The 25,192-nt window shown below is 31.1% G+C and overlaps 1 protein-coding gene across 1 annotated transcript in view; it reads right to left on the bottom strand.

The window, feature by feature from the left end:
• LOC105363097 (ATP-binding cassette sub-family G member 1) overlaps nucleotides 1-23,937 on the bottom strand; it is a 32,841-nt gene extending 8,904 nt beyond the window's left edge. Inside the window, 2 exon segments of the mRNA XM_011500691.1 lie at nucleotides 3,794-3,911; nucleotides 23,559-23,937. Of these exon segments, the coding sequence (XP_011498993.1) occupies nucleotides 3,794-3,911; nucleotides 23,559-23,793 (353 nt within the window). The 5' untranslated portion in view covers nucleotides 23,794-23,937.
• Between the last annotated feature and the right edge of the window lie 1,255 nt (nucleotides 23,938-25,192).

Below are 25,192 nucleotides of genomic sequence, written 5' to 3'. Positions count from 1 at the left end.
GTATTGGGTGTGTGCGTGCGGCCTTTCGCGAATTCGGGACTCGACGTTAAGCAGCCGGGGACAGTTCTCGCTTTAGTTTATGCACATTTTTTAACAATGACTCGATGATATTGCTCTTTACTTGAAAAGTCGGTAGGCTCGCAAAATAAGATTGCAATTGAAATTGAACGAACTGATTTTCGAGTGAGGAAACGGGAAGAATTGTTGCCAAAATCGCTAATGATAATACAAGCTTACGATAACTTAAACATTGATTGTATTATTACGAAGGCTTAAAATTATTGACCTTGCCATTCATTTATAGGCGAGTGATTGACCTTTAAAGTTTGACCGTCTTTCAAAATACGTGAAATGGATGAAACAAGAAGAAGAAGAAGAAGAAGAAGAAGAAAATACAGAGGAGATACTGACAATCACTGGGGCGCAAATCACAAGCTAAAAACACTTGCCACGAGCAATGAAAAATATACATTTTAAAAGGATACGGAAAAATGTGGCTCACACAACAATCGGGCATTCGTAGGCGAGAACAATAAAGCATCAAACATTTTTTTTTATTCATCCTTTTGCGGTATTACCTAAGCGTCGGTGTTCTCTAAGTAAGCCAATCGCTAATTATTCCATGTATAGTCTCGTCGGCCTTGCCGGTCAGTCAACGTCGTGTTAAAATCCGCGCGCTATACCTTTTCAAGTAAGTTTTTCTCATTCCATTCTCGTGCTTCTTCAGATTTACCATTGGCAGTTAACAACCATTTTATCAAATGAAAAAAAATAAAGGAAAAAGAAAAAGGAGAGAAAAAGGCCAACTAAGCAGAACTTGGTTGGCTCTCTTGAATTTTTAACGCAATTAAATTTAAATTAGCTAGGGCAACGTCACCGAAGTTTCAATAATAAACTGTCAAACTCTATTCAAACCATCGACCACATAATGCCTGGATAATTAATGGATTTTACAGCAGGCTTACATTTGCAATAAAATTTCAACAATGACATTTGCAAATTATAAATATTGCTATTTATTTATCGATGGTCTATTTTCTTATCCGGTCCTTAATTCCTATTAAAAGCAATTTAACGCAATAATAAAAAAGTATTTCGATTAAACAAATACAACGAATGTATACTACTTTCTTAATTAATGAAGCAATTGTCTTTAAACGGTCATTTCATTAAAATGTGAATGTAAATATACGATAAGGCGGCTGTATGAATTATAAATGGGAAAAGGTGCAACGTCGTGTAAAGACTTTATTTACACGACTACGTTTCGCAATACAGGCCGCGATTACTAATAAATCGCATAATTAACATATTATAGCTGCGAATGGCTCTGGTGCTACGAAGCAATGATAAATTAAGAAGAATAGTCAAAGGCCCGACGATTAATTTTAAATGCAAAATATCGAATAGTGAAATTAGAAAGATCGGAGCGCTCGTCACTGGGGCACTATTACAAGTAAATAAAATAAAATAAAAAAAAAAAAAAAAAAAAAAAAAAAAAAAAAAAAAAAAAAAAAAAAAAAAAAAAAAAAAAAAAAGACTCGCTCCGCTTTTTCTCTCTCGCATTCGCCCCAAGCAGTCGCTACAGGATGCTCGAATTCGCCTATCCAGCCTATAAATATCTCGTAACACTGACACACAGAGAGAGAGAGAGAGAGAGAGAGAGAATAATTTTTAGTGGAACATTGAAAGAAAGAGGCTGAGAGAACGAGGGACGAGGGAACACGTGACCTGCCCTATTGCTGTTACTCCAGCATCGCCTTACGATTTTGTAGTCTAGTTTAGCTAGCTGAAAATTATCCTTGTAAGGAGGCGACGGGTTTTTCTTTTTTTTTCTTCAATTATCTCTCTGACACATATCGGCTAGCTCTCGTAAATTATACAACTTTCTTATGTACGATCTTCCCGCTTTTACCTCATGAATGGCGATACGTTTATTTTATTTATTAGGAGCAGCCGATCGCACGTGTATTCATTCGTACAGCCATTTCCTTATTTCCTTTCATTATCATAATCACTCGGCTTATCGATACTCTTGTCGAACGGATTATAAACGATGCCTGTCCCGATATTATTTCATATAACACAATACAATTTCCCAGCCATTCTAAAAGGCAAATAAAAGCCAATACCACGGCATCTTTGATTTCGACACTCGATCGGCAATGATAGGAATTTTTTTTTTAAATCCTACGATAATCAAGAATAAGATAAATGCGCCGATCAATGGCTTTGATTGACTGTAATTGATTAACGATACGGCAAACTAGAGATGCTAATAATATCCGTGTACGACAGCACGTAGTTTCGAATACCTTCCAAGTAAGTATATATATGCAAAGAACAAACAAAAAATGAAAGTTGTAGCAGATCGAGTTGCGAATTTACAATTTCACTTGTGCGTTAAGACCGCAAAACCTCATAACTTTCGTGAAACCGGCTAAACAATCGCAGCTCTCTATATGTAATTTTTATTTCGCAAACTTCACAAACGTTTCATTATACATTCGGCGAGAATGAAATAAAAACTTATTAACGTAACCGAATGACAAACGCTACCCTGATTATTACATATTCTACGTTCATTTATCTCTAATTCCAAGACTCGGCTATTCAACAATTTCACAATTGCATTTTTACATTTTCTCTTTCGCAGCATTGCCAAGAAAGAAATTTGCATCTATGCTATTGTATAGGTTGACGAATAATATTTGATTATTCCAATGAGACGATTGGCAGCCTCACTCCTTATGAGAACACCATGCGCATTATAAGAAAGGTTATTTAAATAGAAAAACCATTAGCTGCGCATACAGGCTCTTTCACCTAGCGATAATAAAGTAAAAGATAGAATTTTTTTTTTTTTCATTGACCGTCAGTGGCCTCGTAATATGCACTAATGCCAGATTAAACGAGAATGTTCAGTACATTCCGTGAGCCATAAACTAAAAAGGCGAGTTTGTCCTATGACTTAGCAGACGGTGGGAATGGAATTATAAGCCGCGTCATAAGTCGAATATCATAGGCGCATATCCTTTGGCCGATATTTATCATGAAATTTCACTTTGCGGCGCGGCCTCAAGAGTCCAAGGAGCGACAAAAGGAACGAATAATAATAAAACCGACGTATTACACGAGGGCGACTCGTCCTTTGCCATTCGCCATTCATATATCGGCGCTTTAACGTCTACTTTTATATGGACTTGCTTATTTATTTATATAAATTAAAATTTCACGAATATTATGCATCAGGTGGAAATAAATACGGATAATAGGGGCGCGTATAATTCGGTGTATAGAATATTATTGGGAAAGAAACAAAAAAATTTGGCCAAGACGTTGCATTCGACGAGAAATATTATCCGACTCGCTTAATCGTAATTTTTATAAGTAATTTTTATGCTTCGATTCGTGTTCACTAATATATATTTATAAAATTGTTTTAAAATGGCTAATGTGCATAAAGGAAAATGTTTAATAAGAGTTAAATACTCGACACTAGTATCACTGAATTGAGCGAGGAATTTGATAAATTTAAGAACAAACGTACATGTCGCGCGTGGAAAAAGTAAGGAGACGAGCGATCAACATCCACAAGACAAATTTTTGCCAAATTCTCATAAGGACCGGATTCAGCCAAAGTCCATGCCAGTCCACGTCAAAACCAACTGATGTTGGTTGTCGCCAAACTTACGGGCTTCCCTTACCAATAACAGCTTCGGAATTCGGAAGTATGCCAAGTTGGGAAAATGCAAGCATCCGGAGAATTGAGAAATCGACAAAGCTGACTTACGTGTATCCAGCGAGGAGGTTGAGGAGCGTCGACTTCCCGGCTCCCGATGGACCCATAATCGCGGTGAGTTCTCCGGCGCGAAATTCCCCGCTGACGCTGTGGAGGATTTCGTTCGTCACTGTAAGCAAAGCCAGCAAAAGTATGTGAATGTGGTGAAAAAAGTGAAATCGTCTCGCGTATTTGGAATGGATACGTGATTCGTATCTTAAACGGGGATCATAGAGAGGAGAGAACATGTTTGCCGACACCGTCGGAGCAACAGCATCACACACACACTCGTCTTTCTTTTTGCCTCGAGTTTGCTTCTTTCTTTTTTGCGAGCACAAGGCGCCGTTCGGACAAGATGAAATATAGTTATGCAAAGACCCTCGTTAAGCCCTCTGTCGCCTGAATCAATTGTTTTTATATTCAGCGACATTATAAAAACGAGTGTACATAGCATTCGGAGCCTAGTACTGACGGTATATATATATATATATATATATTGCACATATAAGGATGACATTGCAGTTGATTATATTGTCGTAAACTAAAACTACAGCTAAGACTTTTCCTCATTTGCATAACAGCGTGTGTCACTTACACATATACGAGAAACGCATGTGATTTTTGTTGCACGCCCGACTTTATCCTCCTTCCTTTATTCTCATTACTTGACAATTCTGTCATATTTTCAAAACCATACAACTGTACGTTATTTTAATTATCTTAACTAAATACTAATTGAACAATAAAATATATTCGATCATCCCATTTATCATTAAAATCAAGGCACATTAGTCTCTCGAGTGTTATCTGCGGTGGTCATTGTGAAACGTATATTTTTCATTATTTAAAGCGAAATAAAGCATTGTTATCTTATTTTTATCGTCATTAGAATTGATTTCTAAGCTTAGCTCTTCATAATGAAAAAAACAACTCGAGGCCCTTGAAACTCAGTAATAAAGTAATTATAAAGACCACGTTTAATATATTTTTTTTTTCTCTCTCTTACGTTAATAGAAGCAAATTACATACATCAAATAAAGGAATATGGCTTATTGGATAAATCATTACCAATATACAAATAATAACAACCATGAATTTAGAAGTTTTCTTCGTTATTTTAATATAAAGCATGAATTTTCATATTCCTCTCCCAAGACTATTATAGAAGAGTAATAATAATAATAAAATGTGTAGATTGTATTGGTTGATTTATAAAAGTAAAGAAGTAGGAAAAAATTAATGAAAAGTCTATATTATTCCTTCCCTCGATCCTCAATTATTATAAATCATTCCCAAGTGTAAATTTAAATTATAATCGCATAATAAACTTAACATACAGATACGATAAAAACTTTCGAATAGCTGATATTTGTGCATATATACTATTGTTTAATGAAATATTAAGAAAACTTATAATACCATACAATCTTGTATAATTAACAATTATACACGCGTATGTTAAGGAATAAAAGGCAAATTCAAGCTATTATTATTATTAATTTTTTCTCGTTTATTAGTATCATCGAATTATTAATTTTTATTCAAAAAATGTTTAAGCTACTCGAGTGAAGTAGTAGTTAGCAATTTTGACAAATAATTATAAGATTTCCTCAATAATTTCATTCCAACAAAATAACTCATGTCAGTCCTAATTAATTATAAAATCTAATTCAAATATTTCTATAAGAACATAATAAGGATTTTTAACAAAACCGAGTACACAACAACTGCCTCGTTCGGCCTGATTTACCTTAATATCTATTTATGATTATTAATTGGAATATCTTTCATTAGAAAAATTATGAATTATTAACTTACAATTACTAAAATGGCATTTCGCTATTTAGAATAGAATTCAAAGATAATAATTATGGATATAATTTGTTGATAAAAGACCGCGAATTTGATGAAATAACAAATTAACAAAATTGCAACACTCATTACCAAAAAACTATTATAGATGTTCTTCGGAAAGTATATGATTATCTCGGCATTAAAATTATTTTAACTCTTAATGCTTGGAAAAGTGAATTCTGCCTTCAAAACAAATCAGTCATTGGAAAATAAAAATGACGAATAAAATAATTATATCGTTAAGAAATAATTAAGACGAGAAACAATCATGATAAATCAAAGAGTCAGCCACGAATGAAATATATTTACAATTATAAATTATTTAAATCCTTCAAAGTCATATAAAACAATCGATGATTTATCATACATCATTTTGACATGTCTTCATAGATAAATGACGTTAAAATATCACGAAAACACTGTTCAAATAAAGACTGAACGTGCTTCAAAAAATTTACAAAAACATCATCATCAATCGACAATGGCTCGTAGTCATTAGATTATTCGTTTAAACGATAAAGTACTCGAACAATTAGCCTACATCAATTTTAGATTTTGTGTTGCGAGATATCGTTAGACTTTTATTGTAGTCATTTTACTTGTAAACATATCTAATTGCATTCTTTAGAATTTTTATTAAAACAAAAGACATTCTTCCGACTTTGGAAACTTTAAATGATTAATGCGCTCGCCAATTTTACCAAGAGAAGTTGTTAAAATTCATAAATCTGTATACATTGACTCTCATTAAATATTAATAAAGTATATCACTAAAAAATTGAAAAATTTCTCTCTCTCTCTCTCTCTAAGTAAATTTTAATTTTATTTGTTCATTAAACGTACCAACCAACTACATGTGGATTTTTAACTTTGAATGGATCAATTTGCCAACTCAATCTATCAATTTTTCTTCGTTAAGCCATCTACACTATACTCGGTGCGTTTATTCTTTTGTTCTCGTGCGTACTCGAATACGTAAAGATAACGGGCGACCAAGTTATTAAATTACTGATAATAACGATTTATAATCCGAGCATGTTAAGCAGCCAAAGGTCAAAATCGTGAATATGCCGAGAAGGCACGCGCGAAATGATTTATTACATGATCGGGACAATTCGTTGCAAGTTCACTATTCTCAGTTAATGTGGATGTAAAATACAGGATCATTAATGGAAAATGGAAAGCGCTGAATTAATCAATTCAATTATATTCTTATTATCCTTGACAACAATCACAATGGTCCTAATAGAGTGATTATGTTATGGCATGAAGAACGAATGGCACGTTAATTTAAAATTATGTCTTCAAGTATTATAATAGCGATCATTATGGTACGAGAAGATGGAGCATCTTGATTTCCATTGGCTTTCGATAGTATCGTAGTCTCAAGCCGGCTTGTCATTTATATTATGTACGAAAATATTCATTGACTAAGGTTGAGTAAAATTTTCTTTCTTGGAACACGCAGAGACGCACGAAAATCTGCTCCGCCTTACAGATATAAAACGTAGAAGATCATATCCTATAAATGGTCAAAGTGGATTACAACTCTGATCGTCTGATATCCTGTCATTATTGAATTGTCAACGACGATCGATTCGTCGCGCTTACTGGAATTGAATTGTCGTAATAAAATTATCCTTAGAAATGTTGGCCGTCCATACAAGGACATTCAATCTAAGCTTAATTTCTCACAATCAAAAGAACATTATCCAATACCCTCAAAGAATTATTGTTATTTCGCGATAACTACGCCTTCTGAGAGAAATTTGATAAAGTTATGTAAATATTCTAAAAATAAGCTAAATGTACAAATGGTATTGGTCAAGCATAAATAATTTGCATGCAACTATTCAGTGTTTCGTCGAATTAAAAAAAATCGTTTTTCCAACATCACGTCATCTTGTTACAGTGTCTATATTTATTATACCAAAGTCTTCTTACGAGTTGTGCAAATTAGTCTTTAATCATTCGTAATATTAAATCGAATTATTACCGACGCACTAACGTTGCTTATCAATTCTATATCCACATCAGCTTCTTGTACGAAGAATAGATTTTGTTAAAACTATGAGATAAAAGGCTTATTTTTTTCAATAATCGTAGCTATTCACCTCAATGCTAGTAGCTACAAATATTTAATTTATGATATTATCAAACTGCTTAATAGATAATTAAAATATCCAGTAATTAAGATGGTGGAGGATAAATGAGCAAATCAATAATTAATTATATATTAATAAATAGAACATTGTGACTCTTAATGTTAATTTCATTATGAATTTTATAGAAAATATGCGAGTTCTTTATTCCTATTTATCACTATAAAAGATAAAAGTGGTACCATGCAAACTTTGACATCATCCAGGCTTTCATAAGACATGGCAGCAGTTCAATTAAAAAATGTTCTATCAATCAGTGGAAAATAACATCTTAAGATAATCTCCTATCCTAAGCGTCTACATGAATATATATATATATATATATGTATTACAGAAAATTTTTAATATAAATTTCGTTCAATAAATTAACAATCGATTTATTACGTAATGTCGACTAGATTACGTATAAAATGAGGATTTCTAATGTGAATATTTAAAAATTATATAAGTACATGGTTTTTTTATTAACACGTGCACAAATGCATCGAATGCATTTTTCACTCGGATTCGCATTAAACAATTTCTCGAATGATTTAATATTCTTGTAAAATACGAATAATGATTGATTTCTCTATAAAAAAAAAAAAAAAAAAATTATTCGACATAATCGACAGATACAGATTACATTCATAAACTATCGTTAATTCTATCGTGAGTATTATTTTAAATAAATTAAATTAACGTGAATTAAAGAGGATTGATTATAATATCAATATTTTATTATTTTACCGATTGTTGACCCTCTCAAGTTATCAAACATCAGTCTTTAAATATAATTCGCTTTAAATTTTTCTTAAAATATGTGCATTTGGTCTCTTTCACTCTTTTATAACCAAATAAAACATATTTTCGTGCCCTTCAAATCTTATATATTATTTTTCACAATTTTTTTTGCACTTTAATTTGTCAAGACTTCTATTTTCGAAAATAATAGAATTTATTTCTGTGCTGACCGGTTAAATACCGTCATCGACAATATCTTGATATCTCATGCCCTACCGTTCTTATCTTTTGTTTCCTTTACTTGAAATAATATATAAAAAAAAAAAAAAAAAAAAAAAAAAAAAAAAAAATGATTATAACTTTAATGTGATAATCATCGAGTGTCAAAATCAATGAATAAATAAAAATAATAGCCCATACTAACTTTTGCATAATATATTTGAATATGCTGCTGATGTAAGAGAATTTAGAAATTATAGATTTTTGCACTTGATAATGTAATTAAGGCAAAATACCACAGGTTCCAATAACAATTCGTGACATAAGCATGCACGCACAATTATCATATTTTTTACATAAACGAAACTGAAACAAAGGTCATTTAATATTAAATCAAGTATAGATCCATACGTTAATAATAAATCATTAAGAAGTGATTCATCAAACGATAATTAAAAAAGCACATCAAAATGCGAAGTACATCATCGATAAGAAAGAAAAGTTCAAGGTCGATCAACGCTATTATATATTACCAACATTCGTCATGTCAGAGTGGCGCAAACATTCTCTCCGTCTCTATTTTCTCTTTAGTTTCATTATACCAGATTAAACAACGCGAGATGATTAAAGTGAAAAAGTAGACGAGGAAACCACCAAAATACTGCGCACATCTTTCAAACTCGTGCGTTTGTGCTGAATATTATGAAAAATTTGTCCCACTGATTGTAATTTGCAAATTTTATTACCACAAACTTATACCAATGCTATGACAACACAAGCGACTTGATAGAAACGCACACAATGCAGTTCTTGTCATCATTACCGATTAATTACATACGTTGGATGCAAAATAAATGTGCCGCTAATATTAAAATCAATCCTTTATTCTCCATTCTAATAGGAACACCAAATTATTATTGTATTTGTAATGATATTTATTGTATTATTTTATTTATGAACTATCAATGCACAGAGAGAACTGTTTTTTCATTATTAATTCTTCTGTATTTTTTAATATTTCAGGAATATACTAAACTAGTAGCTAATTTATATAAATGAATAGATATGCATATAATTGCAATAATATATATGAAAATCCCAGAACATTTATAAATATTTCGAAATATTTTAAAGCTCAAGAAGACGTGTTTTTTTTTTTTTTTTTTTTTTTTTGTAAAGAAACAGATAAACTATTTAACAATTAAGGATATAAATCTACATCGACTAATTGGACTTAATTCTGTTTGAATATTAATTGTTTGGTAAACGAAAGCTTTTTTTAATTTATTTCTATATTTTCATTCAATTATATTGTATAACATTCATAAATAAAAGAAGTTAATAAATAGTTAGAAAATGTTAAGAAAATATTAAGAATTGCAATAATTTACAAAGTAAATTAATACAAACAGTGTGAAAACTCCGTTATATTTGTTTTCATTTATAATCTTTGATATTTCAACACTTCCTCGTCTTTTATTTGTCATCTTATTCCATGTTCTTCTGTTTTTAATAAACAAATTAAAAATAATAGATCCTACTTGTTAAAATAAATTTAATACCATGAAATCTCAAAGTAAATAGAATATTTGGGCAAAAAAAAATATATACTTATGTATTTATGCATATATCGTCGCAATATTGGACAATTAAAAAAAAAATGTTTACTATAACTTCACGTACTCTGGTCGTTGTTTTTTTTTCCTAAAGAAGAAAAATGTAACGTTTCAAATTAAATAACTATAACTTTCCTACCATTTATTACAGAAATTATTCGACATCTTTCATTCTATAAACAAATTTCTTTATTTATGCAAAATAATAAATGTAATTTACGAAAGATTTTATATTATGAATCCTGTACATGTGAATTTGTAAACAATGCACTATAACCACCTATAGCTAAGAATATTTATTACTTTGCATTATATTGAAGCGCACTGATATTTATTAAATGTAAAATTATTAACGTTTAATAACTTCAAGTTGTCATAGCTAATATTTACATTTCAATATCTGTTAAAAATTATATAAATAAAATGCTATTTATTATTATTTATCTTATATATTTAAAATTATATAAGTGTGTAGCTAGCTATACATACATACTGATCTTTTAAGCATTAAAAATATTTTAATTTATGATTTATAACGTTCATTTAATTCTATTGCAACGTATCAATAAAATAAGACATTCGATTTAAAATTTTTATTCTCCATCATTGAACGACTATTTATTTATAAACTCAACTAATTGGGAGTTTTTAGATTAAAATTAAATAATCATGAGTGTTTCATTTGAATCATGAGTGTTTCATGACTGTTTAATATAATGTTTAATATATACAGTTTTATTTTTATTTTTAGCATGCTTCATAGATTTTTGAATAATACAGAATGAATTTTTACAGTATGTTGAAAGTCAGTTCCGTCGGATTCTGATTAAATCGTATTATCGTCAAAACGGATTTCGTAATGCAAGAAAAATTAATAATTGGTCAACTTAAGTTAGGTATATATGAAATAAATGAAATATTATCGGAAAACACCCTTGCACAAGTATTCTTATAAAAATATGAAGACACAATGAAAAAAATTTACACAAGTCATGAAATTCAAAGTATCAAGACATTACAGCATTTTAAAATTTGAGAATCGACATTATATTCTTTATGTACGAGCTTTTTTATTTTTATTTATACTCATAATTATACTTAAATCTTTAAAATTCGAGTAATGTATTGTAGGAAGTAATTATCACAAGTCATTCACAATAGAATCATTATTAAATTAAATACTTCAACCAAATTTTCTCGATTGGTATGCTCAAATATAATATCTATCCGAAAACAAGGAAGCGAAATAAAATTGCATAGTACTCTTTACATACGATTAATAAAGTTTTAAATATATATATATCAAGGAAAACGTTATGTATATCATATATTTCATGTTTACCAAAATATTTAATCTAACTTAACTTCTAACTGTAAAATCAGCAAGTGTTTTAATTTAATTTTTCGTTCTAAAGTTTATCATTAAATCAATTATTATTTCCTCGGAATATATTACACTTATTATACGTAACAGTTAAATTCAAATCAAATTTTCGTCTAATGAAAATTTGTAAGTTAATACATAATAATTTATACGTTTCTTCTTACGAATAACCTAATAAATATATAAAAAAAAATAACGACAACATATTTATAATAAACGTTATAATTAATTATGATAAAAAAAAAAAAAAACAAATAAATAAATAGCGAAATTAACGTTTCAGGATTAAAAATATATATAAATGGATGTACGCACAAGTTCACGATCATGTACCTTCATTCGAGACAAAGCCACCATTATTCATGCATTAATAATATTTTTTTGTTTGCCTTTTATTCTACAACCATATGTAATTGAAGACCTTCACTCGATAAAAAAGATAAAAATATCAAATGCAATTACTCACTTATACAAAGCATTATCATTTGCTCGAGAAAAAGGGTAGGAGCATCAACATTGAGCGCATTTATGACTAATTGGAAGATTTATGACTAATAGTCAGACGAGTAGAAACGAAAAATTTCAAGATATGTTCAATCTCGGTACAATTATCGTACGGAATGAAAGACTATAATTATATGTGTGCAAATGTATCAATGTATGTTGCGGGTATTGCGACAGTGAAAAAGTGATGACAGACTCTTTCTACAGAGCGAATCTTTGCAAGTGATTACTCGTTATTAGATGCAAGATTAACATAAGATTTTAATACAATTTGCAAATCAAATGCAAATTTTAAGATATACATATTATTGCGCGCGCGCGCAAGCGAACGTGTGCTCGTGCACATGTGTATTTTATATTGAGCAATAGATGTGGACAGCTGAGTCGATAATAATTCTGCTTGACTATCACTAGAACTTGTTTTATTTGATATTGTTGTCGATGCTCTTTATTACCGTAACTAGAGCTTACTGGACAAGATAAAATATTATAATCATTATAATGAAGGTGAGAGTAGTTGTAACGTCGAAACGTAACGAGGAAGTGTTAAAATATTATAGTTTCCGACCGCTGCCAATAAATACGCTTAAAGCAAAACTGAGAATCTGCGTATGGAGAGGTCACAATATCATTAATTCAATCTCCAATCTATCGATCTTTCCATATAATTATCAATCGCCAAGGCAGATATTTGATAGTTACTAGAACAGTATTGTTAAGATCACGATGAATTGATGACAAACAAACCAATTTTATAAGAGATAGATTAGCCAGACCAATGATTGTAAAGCTTAAGCAATACGTGTGATACAACACCACATTTACAATTAAGTGCTAATAGTAAATTGTATTTTTATTTCAATTTATTAGCAATATACGACGATTCGAATAAATAATTATTACTTTGTCTTTGAAATACTAATTAAAATTTTATATCTTTTACAAAACTGTCTTAATATGCCAATGTATTAGTTTTTTTTCTTCTTTTTTTCTTCTTGTTTTTTTTTTTTTTTTTTTTTTTTTTTTTTTTTTTTTTTTTTTTTTTTTTTTTTTTTTTTTTTTTTTTTCAACTCTTATATCATATAAATTGTATTATTAATAACACTGTTGCAAATACAATAATTTTTTCAACGAAGATAACTATTTATTCCTAGAGCACAAAATCCATTTCTACAATCTATAAAAAATATATAAGAAAATCACAGTGAACTGAATATTATGTATGGGCGTATTATTCATTTAAATAAAATTATTTTATGCCGTGACTAATAAATAAAAAGTGAAAGGGAAACATCAATGAAAAAAGTATATGTTTATGCTAAGTAAGCATATGTTTATTATTTTTATTCACAAGTATTCAAATATTCTATTGATTAATTTTTAAAAGTACCGCTATGAGTAATAATAATAAAAAAAACACACACACACACACACAATAAAAAAAAGAAAGAAAAAAGAAATTTTTGAGATTTCATTATTACTTTGTGCACAAAAAAAAAAAAAAAAAATCATTCACTAAATACGCATGTCCAATAATTTTGATGTACAGAAATGATGGAATAATTCTTTCAACGAGTCGATGATTCTCGCAATATAACTGACTAAACCTACATATACTTCAAAAAGAAACGAAATGCGTTATTTTTAATGTTAAATTGCAGAAAATTAAAATTCACGAAATACGGAGATATATGGGGTGTAAATCTTCGACTACATTAAAATGAGGAGTAATAAACAACCGTACAATATGACTTATTGAGCAGCAGATAATTAAATAGAATAAAAAAATATTAACTTACATACGTATGTATTGTATTATACGATAAACATTATAGGAAATTGAGCAAGTAAAGGCGATGATTGTAAAGGCACGAGACGAAATAAATAATAAAGGCAAAGGATCGTAGTGCAAGCGTCACACAACAAATGCTAAAATTATTAATATCATTAACGTAAAAGCAATTAATACAAGGCATTAATGTACATTTATAAAATTTTTAATTAAGAAGTTCCGTCGAGTGCACAGCTTTTCATGGGATAAATTCTCAATAAGCAATCGAACTCCTCAAATTTTGTAAAATTCCAACTATTCATAAGAATTATTGATGAGAATTAAATAGAACGCTTTAGGAGCATCAAGGAGAATCAAGGATAAATTTTTACCAATTCTGTAAATACGTGAAGCTGTCACACTTTAAAATATCACTCACTTGTCCACCTCGCAAAAGCAATATTCATTGTAAAAACGAATGTCCAATGTTAAATTACCGGCAGATGCACCGTGCAGCGTTGCATAATTGTTTCGGAAATCTGCAGTTTGATGTAAAATCGATTCACGAGCACGAAGAAGAAGCGATTAATTTATTGAAAGACACATCACATTTATACACGCGAATGTACAAAGATTCGTCATTTAGATCTCATTGTGATGTGTAAGACTTCTATGTACATTCACGTGTCAACTGTTTTCGCACTGTTATCGTTGAACGAATGTTTTATTGCGTGGATTTTTTTTTTATTTATTTTTTTTTTTTTTTTGTTTTTGTTTTTTATTTCACTCTTTGCATAATTGTCCGAAGAATAGATTAGTGGTGATTCTGTATGTAGGAGCATTTATTTGTTGCTTTTCAAGATAAAGGAAATTCGATGGATACGCATTAGGAAGAGATGAAAATATTTGTGCAAGGTAAAAGTGTCGAAGATTAAGTAAAAGATTATTATGTAGCGTCATTGAAATTAATTTTTTATCACCGTGGATGCAAGAAAATTTTTCTTTCCCCTTTTTTCCCTTTCTAATAAAATGTACTTTTTATTATCAATTATTAAAAGGAAAGTACGCCTGAGCCATTGTGTATTTTAATCGTTATACACTAGGTACTTATAATTTCTCGACTAATATTGCTTCTGACATTATTTAATAGAATAATAGTATTAATGTTGGATTGCTTGATTTGCGTGGTTATAAAGATAATTATTATATGAAATTTAGTTGCTTTCACTAGTCTGAAATTTGGAAAAATCTGTAAGGAGTTTGGCCGAAACATTCTTAAAAATGTGGCACGTGATATTAAAAGAAGTTAATAAAAAATAACTGCACTATCGATTCAATTAAATACGAACTGAGCACCTTTTTTACAATCTTAGTGACAAGATAAGAATCTGAAAATGTGTGATTTTACTTCTATATATATATATATATATATATATGTGTGTGTGTGTATAATAAATGTTAAATTATATTAAAAAATCATCGTTAAATTACAAAACTAAATTATCTGCAAAAGCATTAAATGAATTGCTTTCAACTTCAAATGAATAATGAACTTCATCAAATGTTATTTATGTTTATTTTTTATCTCATACTATGAAACGCATTAAAAATTGTAATCATTTTCATCATCATTTATGTAAGATATTACTATGTAAATAAAAATATTAAATACATATATTATGCAGCTACTTTAAAGTTGTTATATTTTTGAAAATTACATTGTTTCGAATAAATTTTGAAAATTTTCATTTTACAATTACGATTTTATTACTGACCGATGATGAATTAACATTTATAATTGCCGATACTATTATCTAAAATTTCATTTAATTATTTATCGATGATGTAAAATTTCCAAAATCAATAATAAATAATTTCTAGATATTAGCCTTCAATTAGATTCAATTTAATGAATAATCTTAATAGCGTATATATTATTTTTATTGCATTTATTGAAATTAACATACATATATGGACACTAACAAAAACAATGTAACAACGAATTAGAATATTTCAGTAAACGTAATAATTGAGAAAGAGAATGTTATTACTTATTCTTTTATATATTCGTTAATGCTACATATAGCATTTGTACTTCTATATTTTTTATCGAATAAATCGTTTTATTAATATAATTAACTAATAATCGTGTTATTAAGTACTTCTTTTATAAAAGTATTTGTTTGTTTTAAATGATATGATTGAGATTTTTTTTAGTAAAGAGAAGAAAACGGAGTAATATTATCATAAAGTATTTTTATAGCTGGCAAGGCATTCATTAATTTTCTTTTTTTCGTTAATGTTTCGTTATTTTAGCATATATATAAAGACGAAATCGTCAATGTTTTTTATAATAAATAAAAAGTGTCGATAAAATTGACTTCGCTTATCGAGATTGAAGGGGGAAAAAAAATACACACTCGTACGACATTACAAATTTAATGTTAGCAAATTAATACTTAATTATACGATTACTGTTAAAATTATTGATTTACTGCAGCAAACAGTTTTCGTTTAAAAGATTATTTTTTTTTTACCATCATACAACGTAACGATAAGCGCATGTTTAAATAAAAATATGACGTTCTTGCCTTATGCGCGCTCTATGTTAATAGTTCATGAATTAATTTCACTTTAAATATACTCGAAACTGCCGCCACGAAGCATCATTAAAAGAGCATTTACTATTTAACGCGAATACTTAAATTTTCATCGCAATACTCAATAGAATGCATGGTTATAAAATGTCGTGAAAGCGAAATTAAACGAAATACGAGGGACGAGCGAGGAAAGAGGGAACGAAACGCGATCGATAGGATTTCCTTGATCAATCCGAGCGCCTATCCCTACCCACACAATTTAACAAACATTCGCAATACACACGATCGCTGTTTTCTTTAAAGCACTCGCTCGTTCGCTTAACACACACGTCATTCTTATCGCGTTGGATGATCGATGGAGTGCGTTCGATGCACCCATCAAAGCAACATGCCAATGTCAGCGTCGGACCCTCGTCGACGAGTTCGACGTCCTTGGCGTACGAGAATCATCACCATCCTCTCGACCTCCCATCCCAGGCTGCTCTACCCCGCCCCATCCACAGCTCCCGCGAACTATCATTCCAACAATACCAGAACTGCAACGTTTCTTCCCACGCGAGACAATGGCGCTGCTGAGGTGCGGCGGATGCGATTACGAGATTACGCGGTGACATCGTCCTCGCGCTCACGTAATTCCATCTCCTTGACGCGCAATCTATCTCGCCTCCCCTTGCTTCACCCCCGCACGACGGCTTCTGCGGTGGTTCGGGGCGATTTTAGGTTAATAGTCGGCTTTCGGCTTTGGCGCAATCGCGGATGCTCGGTATTTGTCGTCCGTACGCGTCACCACGTTCGTTGCGTAAGAGGCGCGTGGCTGTAATAAATAGTCTTCTCCTTGGCTTTCGGGCTACGCGAAGAACCGAAACTCACGAGCACGAGGTCTGACAAGCAACTGTCAGCGATAATTTTCTTGCTCGATGATTTTCTCGATTAATTCTGGGAAATGATCAATCGATAAGGCCGAACGTTTAACGCGCTGATTCTTCGGGCACAGGGTGAATGGAGGAACGGGAATTTCTATGTTTATATCGCTGTTTTTCGCACGGCAACTAGAGCTTTAATTAGCAATTGACGTGGAACTCGTCATAGAGTATAGAATGCTTAGAAAAACGATCGATTTGATTTCGATGAAAGAAATTTAATGAGATTTCACCTCACAATGAATACACAGATTCTATAATTACGCCTGTTGGTGTGTCTTCGATCCCGCTTGACATGCGTAGACTCTATCTGTTTTCCCTTCATTTTAAATTCCCTCGATATAATCTAAACTTATACTTAAAGTATCACAAAGGCCTAAATATATACCTGTTTATAGTCAAAAAAAGGCATTTGCGTTGAGAGAGCAATTTACTACGGAAATATTCATAAAGAGTCTGTAAATTTTCTATTAAATAAAATTTAAAAAAAAAAAAAAAAAAAAAAAAACCCCTAGTTATATTCACGCATATATGTACTTTAAAAAAGTATTTTGATACAATCTTAAAATAAAAAAGTAAAAATAAAAAAAATAACGGTACAATTTGCCATATACTAATTACTTAACTTTCAAAAATAATAGGAAAATAAAAAAAATTTAATTACACAGAAAGCAGATTTACTAGTAGGTAAAACTTTTTAATAAAATCATTACATAAATATTACACTGCTACTTACACATTATGTAAGTAACAGGATATTAACAAGTCAATTGAGTCAAGCGGTAATAGTTGTAATGGATTATTAATAATAAGTGAAATTGTATTGCATAATTTCCACATTTGAAAAGTTATATTCCTGCCGTAATTCATTTGCATCGAACCATTTGAATTTAATAAGAATATTTTATCCCGTGTAGAGCTACAATGGATATAAAAGTCTCTAAAAATCTATCTACTAAAGTTTTAAAATATAATGAAACGTAATATTGACGTATGATGCATGTCTTCATATAAATTACAGTAAATATGAAATATAAAAATTAATCGGCCTACAATTAAATGAATTTAAAACAATGTCATTATACTTATCTATATAAAATAATAAAATTCAAATATTTTGTCAACAGTGACTTAAACAGATTAGAATAGCAAAAAACGCACCTACAATTAAAAGGAAATAATGTAAGTTGCTGATAGATATTCATCAAATTGCTCATCTAATGAAAATCTTTAATACTTATCTTAGGATCTCGTACAATGGAAAAGTCTTACTTAATACGATGCTATTACCATTCGTTCCTATGTTAATTACGAATTTTTCACAGCAATTTGAAAAGTAATAACTAAGTCAGACGCAACATCTTTCGATCTTTCGATCTTTAAAGTCGTCTTAATTGATTTGATTAAAATTCAGATTTTGACGAAAATTAATATTTTTGATGAATAAAGTCATTATTATCTGCAACTTCGTCTCTTGTAATAGTAAATAATACAAAGCGTTAGAATCTTCAAGACACAAGCAATGAAAAAAAATATATATATATATACAAAAAAAAAACATGAGATTGTAAAAAAATTTTACAGCATTGAATAAATGAATGAATATTTGGATAATAAAGTTATAAATGTCGACAGAGAGACAAGAAGAATTGAATTTAGATACAAATATAAGTAGTTGATAGAAAAATGTATTTAACCATATTAGCATAAAGACATTGGAGGAAATTCGTTTATATTTTACGGTCCCAAATTTCATAAATATGCAGTTGTTATTTCAACAGCAATTGGAAATAATAATAATGATAATAATAATAATAATAATAATAAAAAAGAAGTATATTTAAGAATATATGCAAAATAAAAAACAAAAACAAAATGGAAAATACAAATTTCATAATATTATTAAATGGTCTGGCCTAAATTTCATCACCATAAATGTTATGTTACCTATTCCATATTATATTATTCAAGAATTATTGAAGTTGCTGCATTTACGGAGATTAGTATTTAAATCACCAAAGCCTTGAATACGATGGGTTAGCAACTGATAGATAATTTAAATGGCCATAAAATTATAAATATTACAAAAATTATCGATAAAAAAAATTCAATTTAAAAAAAAAAAAAAAAAAAAAAAAAAAGCGAGAGAGAAAAAAAACATTGACTTAATGAAATTGATTTCATTCGAGCTATTAAAAACTATAGATAATGCTAGATTGTATATTTTATACTCTTGGTTCGCTTTAAAAAGAAAAAAAATTATAGTCCCACTATTTGTAAAAAGAATTTTCCTTAATTTCGATTATAATCCTGTCCGATTACGTAGTCTTGCTACATGTTTTGACGAGGTGCGCTACTGCATTTATCTAAATTTATACCGTACGTACAAAACTAACGCTAAAGTCTCGCATTGAATATAATTATGGTCACAGTTTTATTTCAGCAGAGATTATATTGCAATGGGAGACGCTGACGACGTTCGGAGAAAAACAATACGTAAATTATCATATACAGACAAAGCGGCGGATGAAGATGTCAATATGAGAAAACACTTAATGCTTAACTAAAAAAAGCCAATAGACTCTCAGGAGATTTAATCGAATTACGAAACAAAAAATTATGTCAATATTATATGCATTACGAGTGCATTTAATGAAAAAAAAAAGAAAAGAAATAAAGAAGAAAAAAAAAGAAAAAAAAGAAGAAAAAAAACAATTTTACAAAAATGTTTAAATTAATGAATTTTGCGTATTTTTAGAAATATAATATAATAGCGTACAATTTCATTACTTCGAGAACTTTGAAGGCAAAAAGAGAAATAAAAAGGGACAAATTTTAGTATGGTAGATGTCACTTGATTCAATTTCGGCAAAAGAAAAGAAATGAAATGCAAGAGAGTGTAAATGCTTTTTAAAGCACGAGTGTCCTTATCCTTTTCATGCCCATTGAAATCACGGGGCAAAAGAAGGATACGAATGCCCCGTTAATAAATCAATATCCTAATTATAAAACAAATGCAAATGTAATTACTATAATTAATTTATGTCATTATTATAAATACTTTTTACGTTAATTTCACTAAAAATATTCAATATAATTATTCACAGCGAAAGTAAAATTAATCAATACGCCATTACTATAATAATTAATAATTGTCGCTAAATATAGCATAATAGTAATATAGAGTAATTTATTATATATTTATTTATTTTTTTAAGTATAGGCTTTATCAGCCCTTCCTAACATAATAATTGTTCATAAACAACGGGTCATTCGTAATTTGTGACGCTATGAATGTCTGTCACGAAATTCATCGATACAATGATAAAATAAGAAAAAAGAGGGAAGAAGAATGCGAAGAAGAGTATTTGAAATATTTTGCCAATACGGTGAGGATTTTTTTGTAAATGCTTCCATGGAATTACGATCGAAGAATAATATTCGCTACAAAAGTCAACTATAATTATATTAATGTCTGTGAATTTTTACACACAAAGAATTTGTCATATTGTAATATGTTTATAGAATTCTAAAAAATTTGATTCAAACGAATTACGATTCCTCCTGATTTTCGTTTGAATTTTCCATTAAATCCTTGAAATAATTTACTTTAGTTTATCAATATCTACGCAATTGAAAAAATAAACTAAAACATATTTTAAAAACTTTAATCTACGTAACTCGTTTAGCGAAGGATACTGAAATGTAAAAATTCTTATTATTCAGAATTGGAATAAACAACAATTATAATTTTATACATATATATATATATATGTTATTACACATGATACACATTATATGTGTTGTTATATATATATATATATATATATATATATATATACAATATTTAATATTGTTAATTATTGAAGAGTTGATAACAATTTAGTAGAAATACTCCAAACAGAATTTTTACGACACTCGTAATACAACCGTAGAGAAATTTATGAAAATTTAATTCATTCAAATTAATTATAAAAAATTAATCATACTTTATTTAAAAATATCATAATTACGCTATGTTATAAATTCGTGTTCATTCTAATAAAATTCTCAATGAATCATTACTATTAACAATGATATTATGTTACGCATGTTTTTTGTTTATTGTTTTTTTTTTTTTTTTTTTTATTTCTTTTCTCTTTTTTCTTTTATCTCACTATAAAAGTAAATAATTATAATTATGTTTAAATATACATTTTTTCGTGTGCATAATAATTTATCGCGTATTTTATTATTTAGTTAAAAGTAAAAAATAAATTTTGTGCGTGACTTAACTGCTTATGGGCAAACATATAAAATTATATTAATAAATAGGATTGAAAAAAATGACAACCAAGAGCACAAATAAATACGCCATTAGATGGTAATTTTATCGCTACAACAAAGAATTAAGTCGCCTTGAAGCAATAAGATTTTGTAGACATAAAAATATAAGAAATTTAAATTACAAAGCGAGCATTTACGCGTACGTAATAATATAATTGACTCGATTTTACAAAAATTTCAAAAAAAAAGGTGCCTGATTATCCGCTTGGAGATACGCTAGTCAAAAAGAAAAAAGTATGACATATTGTCGAGTATTTTTTTACTAATGAATTTACTAATGGCACATAGATAAGGTACAACACGTGAAAAACGTGTTTGACCTACTGAGAAATTTTATCTTTTTTTATCGCTATTTTCGTTTATATATTTAGAGCGTATCGTACTTTTTTCATTGCTTACATTCGAATTTTTTCGATAATAATTGTTTACTTGAAAAATTAAAAGAAAAAAATCCATTGAAAAAATGAAAGAGAAGCTTATTAAAAATGTTATTTTTAACGTATGATACAGCTATAACTAATCCAAGACCTTACTTAAAATATTTATTTCACGAGCATAATTTATTCAAGTCATACACATATAGCATCACAAACGCGGTAAATATTTATATTTTATTTCCGAGATAAAAAATATTTGTATAACACAATTTCTCTTGATGTCTTTCCTCGTGAAACGACGATAGCATTGAACGTACGAAGTAGAAGGCTAAATTCAAACTTATTGTCTAATTCTATTATCTCTCTCTCTCTCTCTCTCTCTCTCTCTCTCCAGTTGATGGTTTTATTAAAATTTAAATTAAAATTAAAGTTTTATACATTTCATTTTTTGTTTGTTTTTTTTTTTTTTTTGTTTTTTCAAAAGAAAACTGAAATTTTATTGTGTCTTGTAATAAAAGATTTTATTAACGCCATAATTTACATTATGAATAGCATTTGAAAATTAATTTTAAACGATTACCAACTGCATGATAATTTAATTGAATACATCAGAAAGAAATGTTATTGTCAATATTTAAATCCTTTTAAATAAGAAGCACGTGAATTTTGTGACAGTTTAATGATTTCAAGATATAAGATTATAAAATTATTAGCGTGAAGCAACGATAATTTATATTAATATTATACAGTTCCTTATTTTAACATGGTCATAATAAAATAATCTTGAGAGAGAGAGAGAGAGAGAGAGAGAGAGAGACAGAGAGAGAGAGAGATGGAAAATGTTGATGATTTATGGTAAATTTGCACACGAGTTTGAACAATGCGTGAATTTTAATTAATGAGGACGACCAAGAGATACGCATCTAATCGTCCAAGTGCCATTTCGTCAAAACAACGATTTTTCGCATATGCAAATAACGTCCTAATTATTAATTCACTAATAGTAACGTAAAAACTAGTAAATAGATCAAGTTTTTCAAGCGAAGTTAATATAAACGTCGAGAACCGCGAACCCTGTATAAATTAAACGTTTCGTCACGACGTCCATTAATGAATTCTATCGCACACGCATCTCCTCCATCATTTACTAATACATTCGCTCGGGCTCAAACTGGTTTGCATCTGTCCCAATACGATTCAATCGAAATGCATTAAGGAAAGAAAATTAACGATAACGGCTCTTCGGACATGCGACTGCCGCGTCTAATCCATTCCCATGGCAACGTTAATCCCGGAAGTACGAACAAAGTGCTTCACCAACCTGGTTTGAGGTTCTTGATCGTCCATGACTTGACCCGGTAACGGACGTTCCTGAACTGCAGGTCGACCTCGGGCCTCTTCGGGAACTGGTGCTTCTCCTCCATGAAGTAATTGTTATTGATACGGGAGGGATCATTTGTGCACGACTGGCGCACGTCACCCTGGCTACCGTTGTCCGCCTGGCAGCAGCTCAGTGACGAGCGCGACGGCGAGCAATGCGCCGTGTTGCCGGCCATCCTCTCGATCTCCCCTCCTCCTCACGGTATCTCTGTCCCTCGGGACCGCCCTTCTCACGGAGGAGACTCTTTGCGTCCACTCTGTCAAAAGAACCCCGTGCTCGACCGACGCTCAATTGTTGCTGACGCTGTTGCTGTCGCTGTTGCTGTCGCTGTTGTTGTCGCTGTTGCTGTTGTTGTTGTTGTTGTTGTTGTTGTTGTTGTTGTTGCTGCTGCTGCTGCTGCTGCTGCTGCCGATGCTAATGCTGCCGCTGATACTACGATTGTTGCTGATAGTACTACCGTTGCTGATGGTACTAGTGTTGCTGCTGCTGCTGCTGCTGTTGCTGCTGCTTCTGACCATCACGCGTGGACCGCTTTAGCTCTGCAACGCTGCACACAGGAAAAAACGGATTCGATATAATTTTTGCGCTTAAGCTTCAACGTCGAGCCGAGGTGATTGGTCGAATCTATCGACGTGCGTTTTCTCAATTCCCGCAAATTTCCCCCGCTTGGACTCCCAGGGAGACACGGTCTCGGAGGACGAGGGGAGAGAAGGCCACCGAGAAGGCCCGATGCGAATTTATTCCAGAGTTCGGCACGTCGTTGGAATTGCGAGCGTGATCGACTCGCTAAATACACCAGGTACGTGGCACGTGCGAAAAGCCAAGTTTTTTCTTTCGGGGAACGTTCGTGCGCCGATTGGTAGCTGCTCTTTGCCCCGGCAACGACCTGTCGTCTAAGTCCTCGGTCGCGCCGTGTCCAGCGATCCAAAAATTGCCCGTCATCAGTCTCCGAGGGCAAGGGATCGCTTTATTAAAGAGACTCCGCGACGAGAGCGGGTGAGGACGATAGATATCGTAGTGTATCGGTATTCAATTAAATTGGACGTGTCAATCGGCTGTTGGCGTCCATAGCGCGATTAAATGATCCAACGATTCGATTATTTATCGATCGATCCGAGATCGCCAATAATCGAAGAGACGCGCTCGTTTCGTTAAACATGTCATTGGTATTGGCAAAACGACTGGCGCTACATGGTAAGATGAAGAAATCACGTTAAGGGATAAGGACGGCCAAGTGACACTGGTTGCCCTCGTGACTCCGGCTCCATCGTCGGCTATTGTTTCTCACACGGGGCTCACGTGACACGGACGCGGCTCTAGTCGCGCTGCGTACTTGCGGACGTAATACGGAAAATGCGAGCGAGTACGGCGATGATAATATGAGGCTGCTTTGGCGCTGTCGCCTAATTATTCGGCGCGTGAAAGCATGCGTGTGACGAGTATTGGCTGGGTCGGTTGCGTAATCGAGTGTGCGATGGCGGGCGGTGCTTCCTCGGTCGACGGCGAAGCTCGAGATATCGCACCCCGAGGTCCGATGTCGGTGGCGGGCGGGCGGGCGGGAGGGAGGGGGGGGG

Source organism: Ceratosolen solmsi, unplaced genomic scaffold (genome assembly GCF_000503995.2).
Source record: "Ceratosolen solmsi marchali unplaced genomic scaffold, CerSol_1.0 scaffold27, whole genome shotgun sequence".
In the NCBI taxonomy this organism is placed as follows: Eukaryota; Metazoa; Arthropoda; class Insecta; order Hymenoptera; family Agaonidae; genus Ceratosolen; species Ceratosolen solmsi.
This window is presented reverse-complemented; position numbering and strand designations above follow the sequence as displayed.